The sequence below is a fragment of the Vigna radiata genome, chromosome 1 (genome assembly GCF_000741045.1).
Source record: "Vigna radiata var. radiata cultivar VC1973A chromosome 1, Vradiata_ver6, whole genome shotgun sequence".
NCBI lineage: Eukaryota > Viridiplantae > Streptophyta > Magnoliopsida > Fabales > Fabaceae > Vigna > Vigna radiata.
In genome coordinates this window covers 16,658,797-16,668,362 of record NC_028351.1, presented here as the reverse complement: position 1 = coordinate 16,668,362, position 9,566 = coordinate 16,658,797, and the positions used below count along the sequence as shown (strand labels likewise).

Here is a 9,566-nt window from a genome sequence, read left to right as displayed (position 1 = left end):
TTAATCAATTAACACTGGAATAATCAATTATTATAACAAAGATTGAAAACTCAAAAAGGCTTTGGAATAATCGATTAACAAGGGCTTTAATTGATTATTATTAATCGATTAACACTTCTATTTGTTGGAGTTTTTAGCCGTGTTTAGCCATTGGAATATTTGTTAAACTTGTCCTTTAGTGATTAATCAATTAAGACTTAAATTAATTGATTAATATAGATAGAAAGGATAAAAACGAAAATTAGAGGTGTTCATTGCTTGAGTCTATAAATAGGCTCTCATTTGTCATTCATAAAGTGGTTGGACATCCCTTGCTGTATCACTTGAGAAAGTTGTATTCTTGTTAGGCTTAGTAATCTTGGTGTTTACGGAGCTGTTGAAGTGTTGTTGATGTGACTGAGGAAAAGTCAGTTCATCCTTGGTGTGTCTAAGGAGGTGTTCTGAAGAAGGTGTCATCCTTTGTGTGTCAAAGGAAGTGATCATTCCCTGTGGGAAGTGTGTTTCATCTTTTGTGCATTAAGGTGTTTTCTAAACTTTTCAACTCGTATCTGTGTGATTGTAAGTTTGTTTGGTTTTGTGTTAGTGAATCATTAATCTTGGTTTGAGATTAGCAACTTTGGTAATATACGAACTAGTATAAAATCATATGTGCAAATTTCTCTCTTCCTTACTCTTTTACTTTGTCAATTCTATTTGCTAAGTAAGTTTAATTAAGAGAAAATTTTAAAAGGCACACGTTTTAGTAAGAAACCAATTCACCCTCCCTTATATTGTACCACACAATCATTCCGTTGTGCAACTCTGACATGGTGCTTAGCAACAATGCTTGACACTTAGTGTTAATCTTTTCGCTAAAGTTTGCGCTTAACTGAGCTTTTTGTTGCTTATCATCATGAAGCTATATTGCTCCACCTGCAGTACAAAGATGACACTTAACGGTGTTTTATTGCCACTTAGGGTTAGAGCATTCACAAAAAGTGGCACTTAGTGGTACAGTCTGTCGCTCAACACCCTAGAGCTAAAATACTCCAAGACCTATAGCAGAAACTAGCACTCAACATCACTTTAATACGACTCAACATCGTATCAATTGACAGCAAATGGATTTGTGATTTTTAGTGAACTTTGACTTGATCAATTGATCAAATTGGTACTCTTTTCTTAGTGCATTGATTCCAAACAATTTTAAACATGAAAACTTGTACCAATTTGTTCAATTGTCCAAATTTTAAATTCTCTCAATCACACAAACCCAAAGTACAAACAAGCATAAAATCATGAACAATCATTCAAACCATGCAAAGTAAATCAGTCATACTTACACAAATCAAATTTATCAAAAAGAACTAAAGTTTATCCTCAACATAAAATCTACCATCAACATGCACTCATCAATTTAGCAAGAACCTTACAAAGCAAGTCAAGACTAGCTTCCCTTGCAAGACCCTACCTAATGAAACTACTCCCAACTTGTAGATGCTCTACTTGCACATAAAAACAACATAAGGACATGTTAGGATCATTGATCAACAAAGACTCATATATGCAAGTGAAAGAATACTCACATATAACAAATAACATAAAAGACAAAGAAAAGGGGGTTGAAACTTAATTATACGAATGAAAAAATTGATTGTTCCATATTAAAGATCTTATCACAAGAATCACTCATACGATCTCAGTTATTCAATTAGACAAGCAGAGAGAAAAAAACTCTTAAAAAAAGTAAAAAAACTCTAAAAAAAATATTTTTAAAATGATATGTTTTAAAATAATGAAACTTGTTCATAATAAAATTATTTATAACAAAAAAAATTTAATATTAAAATAATTACTTATATTTTATTTAATAATTAATCAATTGTCATGTAATATTACAATAAAAAATTTAATATGAAAAAAATAAAAATAACGGTTGTAGATGCCAAAATCAAAATTTACTAATTTTATTGAAGTAAAATTATGTCTTAAAGTTTAATCACGTTTACCAAAAATTGATTGTGCATTCCCAAATTGTAGACGAAAATCACTTGTCTTTCTTTCTGAGCAGCTTCGTTATTATTTCTTTAAACATATATTATTATTAAAATGTAACCTCTCGCTTGATTATTATTTTCATCAATTTTACTTGTCGACCCCTTAAAGAAAATTGAATGAAATATAGGCATACTAATCAAATGATAACTAATTATAGTTTACACTATCCTTGTTTTCTAAGTACAATTATAGCTTGACTCCAAATATTCAACTAATAAAAGTTAGACATTGAACATCGGCATGGATTGTTAGGACCAAATTTTCATTTTACTTGAAATTAATTGCACCTAAACTATAAATTGTTCCTATGAATATGTTGATTGGGACATTTTATACCACATTAATAATTACACAAATATTTAAAATTACATATATTTTCTAATCTATTTACAACTAAAGTAAGTCTATTGAAAAAAAATAATTAAATTGTTAAAAAAATAATAAATATCTAACAAATTTTATATATGTAAACTTTTCAGTTTTTCTCTACCCTTAATACTTAATAATTTTCTTTTCACTTTTTTTCCTGATTCAGATCAATTTATTTTATGTTTTGAAATAAAAAAATTAATTTTATTAATATTAAATAGATATTGAATAGAAAATGGAATGTTAGTTTACATGGAGAAAAAAAAGAAAAGAAAAGTGGTATATTATTAACTTTTGACCTCATGTATTATTTTTTAATTTGAATTAAAAAGAAAACAAATAAGAGATGTGTGATTTGAACTTCTTTAAGTGTGGCATTACCCTCCACTTCCCACATTCATGCAGTGTTCAGAATTCAGAGAAAAGAAAAACTATGATCCTCTCTTGTTCCCTTCATCAAAACCACTCCCTCCTTGATTATAGAAACCAGAAGAACCATAATCACCCTGAGAAGTTGAAGATGCAAATGCAGAAGAAGATGAAGAAGACAGAAAAAATGGCGCAGGTGGTGGCTGAGATGAACCGTAGATAACATCCTCATTGGGATGGTGCTGGTAAAGCCCCAATGCAACACGTTGGAAATCATCATCATCCCTACATTTCAGCAACCGTGCATACTCCATCAGACTTGGAAACCCTTCTGCTTCTTCTGATGTTTCTAGAGTTTGATGATCGCCACCAACATGTAGTGGTGGTGGTGGTGGTGATGTGAGGGAAGAGGGTTGTGCAGAAGCTGAAGAAATGGAAGTGGTGGTTTCCGGTGATGGTGGTGGCACAGCAACACGCTCAGGAAAATTGAGCTTGGCTTTGTTTCCTTTGAACTTCAATGCAGCAACATCATAGGCCATTGCTGCAGCTTCTGCTGTGTCAAAGGTGCCAAGCCACACTCTTGCTGCTTTCTTAGGGTCTCTTATCTCAGCTGCCCATTTTCCCCAAGGTCTTTGCCTAACTCCTCTATAGTGCCTTTTCCTAATATCAGCATTACCTTCAAATTTCAAACATTGATTCTTCTATCAGAGATAAGACTTTAGTGTTTTCAGCGTTGTTCTTGTATCAGAGTTGCAGTTTTGCTTACGGAAAAATTTGCATTCAACATTTAATACATGAATTACACGGAAAATCTTTGATTTTCATTTCATTAAAACAAGCACATGTGAGTTAAAGTTTGGTCCATTTTGAAGACTAGAGCGTGCAAAGATAAAAGCAAAGTAGAAAAATGCAATGTGAAACTGAATGCAGAACATTTATTGGTGTGGTCAAAGGTAGACTAAGAAAAAGCACAGATGGAACATGCGAGTCAATAATGATAATACAGAGGGTAGAAAATGGAAACATGTCAAATTCAACTCTCTTTGTTATTAGCAGATCGAGGATTCGAGAAGGTTATGCAGATGCAGTAACAGGTGAACTTTTTTTTTTTTTTTGAGAGGAAAAGAACAAAATATGGCAGAAACTAACTTTATGGTGTTTGTTTTTCCTTTACTTTCGAGAGAGAAGAAGTATCACGTAAGTTGCACTCGGTGAAAATATCTTTGAATATGTTAGAGAAGAAAACAGTAGGGTAACCTTTATCTAATCATCTCACACAAGAAGATATATATATATATATTAGAATTTCCAAAATGAAAGAAAAAGAAATCATGGGATAGGGATCTTGATTCATTGATGGTAATAAAAGGAATTAGGATTGTAGTGATGATAATAAATCAAGCTTGAAATAATGAGTTTACCTTGATTTGTAGCTTGAGATGGATCTTGGGTATTGATAAATTTAGAAGTGGTTATTTGACCATGTGGGGTGGGGAAGAAGGTGGTGTTTTGATGGTTGGTAGTGATAAGAAAGTTTGAAAAGGGTGATGATGAAGCTTGTTCCTTTGGATTTTGAGATGGTGTGAGAGGAATAGGAAAGTTGAAAGCTTCTTTTTTCTCTTCATCAAGAGGGGGAGAACTCTTTCCTTGCATTGGATCCACTTTGCTAAGTAACTTCTAGTTTCTTCTTCTTGTTCTTGTTGTTGTTCTTCTTCAACTCTTTTGTATTTATATGTCTCTAATCTAAACTTGGTGAAGAGATTCCACCACCACCTTGTGTTAAAAGCAGATCTAAGATTTCTATAAAGGGAGAAGTGATTTGATGAGGAATGAAACCAAGATCAAAAGAGAGGATTCTGTTTGCTTGCTTCATCTTTTAAATAAGAAAGAGATTTGCTAAAAAAAAAAAAAACAAGATGAAGGAAAAGAACAAGATAACATGGGCTTGCTTGTAGGTTTTCCCATTGAAAAAATAAAGTCATGTTTGTCCCTTGAAAATTTTAGGGTGCCCCCAAAAAATGAAAACGAAATGAATACTTTAATGTGAAGTTTATAATTGGGCACAAAGATTTAGCATATTTTAATAGGAGACAACCCAGTTAGGATATTTGTGGTGTGAGTAACTTTCTTGGTATTCTATTTTGTTAGGAATATTGTAGTATATTGTATATTTAATTATTTTTATTTAGAGCGCAGAAAGAGGTGTGGGGTATATACATTGAATTTGGATCATTTATTGTTTTCTGGATACTTCTGCTTTTTGGCATCAATAGTTTTTGTTTGTCCCTTCTTTGCATCAATTAGAATATGGTAAAATGATTAGAATTTCATACGAATATTTCTACATAGAGAAATATAAAAACATAAATTTTAAACATTTAGTAATGTTTAAGTTCAATATTTGAAATGAATTTCATTAATGAAATAACATTTTAAAAGTGATATATATATATATATATATTAATTATGAAAAATAGATATTAAAATCCATTAATTTCATTAGGGTTTATAATAAAATAAAATAAAATTGTATTTTTTGAATTAGAGTCTCCTGATATAAATATCTATACAATTGTAAAATAAATATAAAACTATTTAAGAATGTTATTTCATTTTATTACTGAAATGTAACATAATATAGTAGATCGATTGACTGGTCAATAATCCAAAACAACACGTGCTAGAGAGAAAAAAGAGCAAGAGTATTAATTAAAAATGGAATATCTTTAGTTTTTATTTGTTCATTAATTATTTTAAATTTCACTATTTAATCAACTATTTAACGCATCAAAGAATAAAACTTATTAATTAGATAAGGAGTTGAATAGAAAAATGATGAATATCATTGAGGTAATCTTCTTCGGGTTTGAGTTTTGGGGGGCAATAATCCTTGGCTAGTCCATTCTATATATGACGTCTAAATGTTAACATTATACGTCTCTATGGTTATTTTTAGGATGTTAGATCCGGTATAAAATTAATGAATTGTTGATGAGAAAAGTAAAAACTTTATAAGTTGAACATATTTGAATTGATGAGATAAATTGTTATGTTACTAGAAAAAAAAAAAATCAATGTTGTTACTCTCCTGCGCAATATATACTAAAATCATGGTTCAATAAGGTTCTTTAAACTTTTTTATTTTGGAACCGTTAAAGCTACATTAAATATCATAATTAATCTTGACAATTTGATATTATAATTATTATTAGGTTTAATGTCTTTTTAGATATCTATTTTTGTCGAGAATATCAAATAGATCCTATACTTTTTTGGCATCTCAATTGGGACCTTATTCCTGTCAAATTATAACAAATAGAGTCTTTCTGTCAATTTGATGAAATGTCGTTAAGCGAGGATTTTAAGTGACATGCTGACAGTTTAGATTTTATTGAATGATATTAAAACGTGATTGAACTGTATTTTTATAATTTTTGAATTAAAAAATGAAGTTTAAAGAGTGGAAACACGTTTTTAAATAAGGACAAAGTTGAAAAAATTTATAAAAATAAGTATTGATTCTCCTCTACAAATTGCGAAATCCAAATGAAATTGGGAGAAGTTGAGATTTAGGGTTCGTGAGAGATAAGCAAAAAATTTATTAACACCTTGAGACAAGATATTCTAATTTATTCTGCAGGAGGTTAACTGCTTCACCAGTTGACCCAATGAAACCGTCTAAATTGAACACCTCCACAACTAAAGAGAGCGTCGAGAAGGTAGAGGGAATCGCAATTGTAGCATATGGATTAGTTGTTGCAACATCATTGAACTCACGTGCCATGGCTTCGCTTCCGAAACAGACTTAGGGTTTTACGATTCGGTTCCCGAAGAAGGTTAGTGTGTGTTTGCTACTGTACTAGAGTTTCAAAAATTCGCAATCCTACGTTTTTCTCTCTTCTACTGCATAAACAAAGGAATACGATGTTGTTACTGCATAATCAAATCCCTAATTCCAATTTAAAAAAAAAAAGAAACCCTAATCTGAAACGCAACCAAGAACGCGATCCTTACCACCCACGACAATGGCCACTAAGATGTCGAAAGGAACCCTCTGTGCGAGCATGACCAACAACCGAGGAAAGGAAAATGAGTATCCTCTTCTGCGAAACACAACCCAAACCGACACGAAAGAACAAAACCTACTCCATTACCCCACAAAATTCGAAACCAACGTTGAGTTGAGTCTATTCGCGTCAAAAGAGAAAGGAAATAAGCTTCAAGCTTTTGGAGTTTTGCATTTAACCAGAACAGAGAAAAGATGGGGAAAGAGTTTTCCCTTGCGACCTAGGGAGTTGCACTTAAATTTTTACATTTTCCCAACTTTGCCCTTTCTTAAATCTGATTCAATCCAAATGTTTAAAACAAAATTCATTTTTAATGCCATGTAAGATTAATGAACTGACTAACCATGCCACGTAACCCAAACCTTAACGGCCATTTGTCCAATTTGACGGCAGACCTCTAATTGCTTCAATTTTACAAAAATAAGGACCCAATTGAGACGCCAAAAGAGAATAGGACCTATTTAATATTCTGGACAAAAATATGAACCAAAAGAGACATTAAACCTTATTATTATGTTATTATGTACTTCAGGTAAATATTATTTCAATGAAAATATAGGTCCACGACACATGTTGATCCTACAAATATAACTAGTATTTTCCAAGGAATACTCACTTAATAATTATTCATTATCATTATATTCATAAATGTTGAAATTGTTGATAGGGGGAATATAGTATTAGCTGAACCCAAAATCTCTGTAATATTTGTTTTTGATGATGACAACACATTGTTAATAAAAACACGTGTATGTATTGTGTTAAATGCGTTATATGCTTATGCTTACTGTGAGATTTGTACAAGTATAGTTGTGAACATATTGTGTTGATCATTGCATACTATTGTGTTTGAAATGTGATCTTATCTGTGTAGGCATAATATGGGTTTTGTAAATGAAAAATCACATGCACCAAGCATATCTGCATGACTTAATCGATTACAATGTTGTGTTAATCAATTAAGGTCATCAGACAACTAGAGCTTTAAATTTTGGCAAAACAACAAGTTTTAAATCAATTACGTTAGTGCTTAAATATATTAAAACTCATGTGTTTACACAAATATTTTTCAAAGTATGCTGTGATGGATTTTGAGAAAAAAAGTTTTCAAAAATATGCTAAGTGTTCAAACTTAATTGATTACATGGATCATGTATTCAATTAAGTTCGTTAAAGATTTGAAAATTGTTTCACTGCTTGACATAACTGTCACAACGGTCATATTTTTAAATATGTTGATCAAGCATTTATTGTAAATCAATTACATTAATGTAGCAATCAATTAATGGCTTTGACTATTGTTGATATGTTATAATTGTGTAATGTAGTCGATTAGATTAATAGCATAATCGATTAAAACACGTCTGATTTGACTTACTTTATATATTGACACGTGATTTCAAATTTTGTAAAACAATTGTGATTAATACTTTCATATCAGTTTCAGATTGACCTTTGAAATTTTACAGAAGTGAGAAACTCTCCAAGAAACAAGAATTGTCGTGGTGCACAAGTCTTAAAGGTTTCTTGAGAAGCAAAATTGATTGATTCGTAAAGTCTAATCATTATGCACAATAGAGGTGCTTACTGCTTGATTAGGAGCTTTTGCAAACGTTGAGAGTTGTTGGTTTGCCTATGGTGTATATAGGAAGAAGAACATGGTTCTTGACTTTGAGAAGGGTATCAATAGGGTGACTGTAGGAGAGGATTGTTCTTGCTGCTAGTCTATTTGTGTTTGCCTATATTAGATTAGTGAGTTAGAGTGGTAATTTACATTTTGACATTGTGGTTGTTATAAAGCCCTTGTTGTAAAAACTCAGATCTTTATAGTACACTGCCTTCAAATCTCAGGTTGAGTGGAAGGACACTGGATGTAGGCCGATTGGCCAAACTAGTATAAAAATCAAAGTTTGAATTTTCTTCTCCTTATCTCTTTGCATTAAATCAAGTATACTCTGTTTGTATTTGAATGCGCATACTATTACATTACATACATTTTTACTTGCGATTCTAGAAAAGTTTAAAGACTTACAGTTTTGTGAAAAAGATTTAAGTACCATTCATTTTTATTAAACACCAATTCACCACCCCCGTCTTGGTGTGAGAAACAAAGCACATCTTTTCTAACAATTGGCACCAGAGTTGGTTTTCAAAAGATATTTGAAAAACAGATGGATTTAACCTTTTTGTCTAATCAATTATTTGATCCTAAAAATGTCTTTTGTTTCTCAGACATTTGGTGAAGGTGCATCAACAAATAAACCACCTCTATTTGCTGGTGAAAGCTATGCTTTTTGAAAAATAAGAATGCAATTTTTTCTTGAAACAATAGATAATATGGGATGCAATACACAATGGTCCATTTGAACCCACTCATATTATTAATGGAAGAATTGTTTTAAAATTTTTTTCTGAGTGGACTCAAGAGGAAAACTGGAGAGTATAGTATGATGTAAAAGCTCCTAATGTAATTGCCTCTGTTCTCACAATGGATGAGGTTTTTAGTGTCTCTCAATGCAAAAAGCAAAGGAAATATGGGAAGTTCTTGAAGTCACGCATGAGGGAAATGATGAAGTAAAGTGGGCCAGAAAGAATTCTTTGGTATAGGAATACGAAATGTTTAGGATGAAAGCCGGAGAAACCATCTATGACGTGCAGAAAAGTTTCAGACACATTGTCAACCATCTTATGGCTTGATAACAGTCTAAAAGCCGTTATTTTCAT

The 9,566-nt window shown here is 31.5% G+C and overlaps 1 protein-coding gene across 1 annotated transcript; it reads right to left on the bottom strand.

The window, feature by feature from the left end:
* Positions 1–2,667: 2,667 nt before the first annotated feature.
* On the bottom strand, positions 2,668–4,785 carry LOC106765169 (ethylene-responsive transcription factor ERF113). The gene is made up of 2 exons (XM_014649698.2): positions 4,197–4,785; positions 2,668–3,451 (listed from the first exon to the last, which is right to left on the bottom strand). Exons 1-2 carry the CDS (start codon positions 4,426–4,428, stop codon positions 2,838–2,840), a joined length of 846 nt encoding a protein of 281 aa, XP_014505184.1. The 5' UTR covers positions 4,429–4,785; the 3' UTR covers positions 2,668–2,837.
* Between the last annotated feature and the right edge of the window lie 4,781 nt (positions 4,786–9,566).

Excerpts from the sequence above, each read along its gene's own strand:
- LOC106765169 (XM_014649698.2), bottom strand. The coding sequence starts at position 4,428 with ATGCAAGGAAAGAGTTCTCCCCCTCTTGATGAAGAGAAAAAAGAAGCT. Across the intron at positions 3,452-4,196 it reads ATCTCAAGCTACAAATCAAG|GTAATGCTGATATTAGGAAA; the intron begins GTAAACTCATTA and ends TGAAATTTGAAG.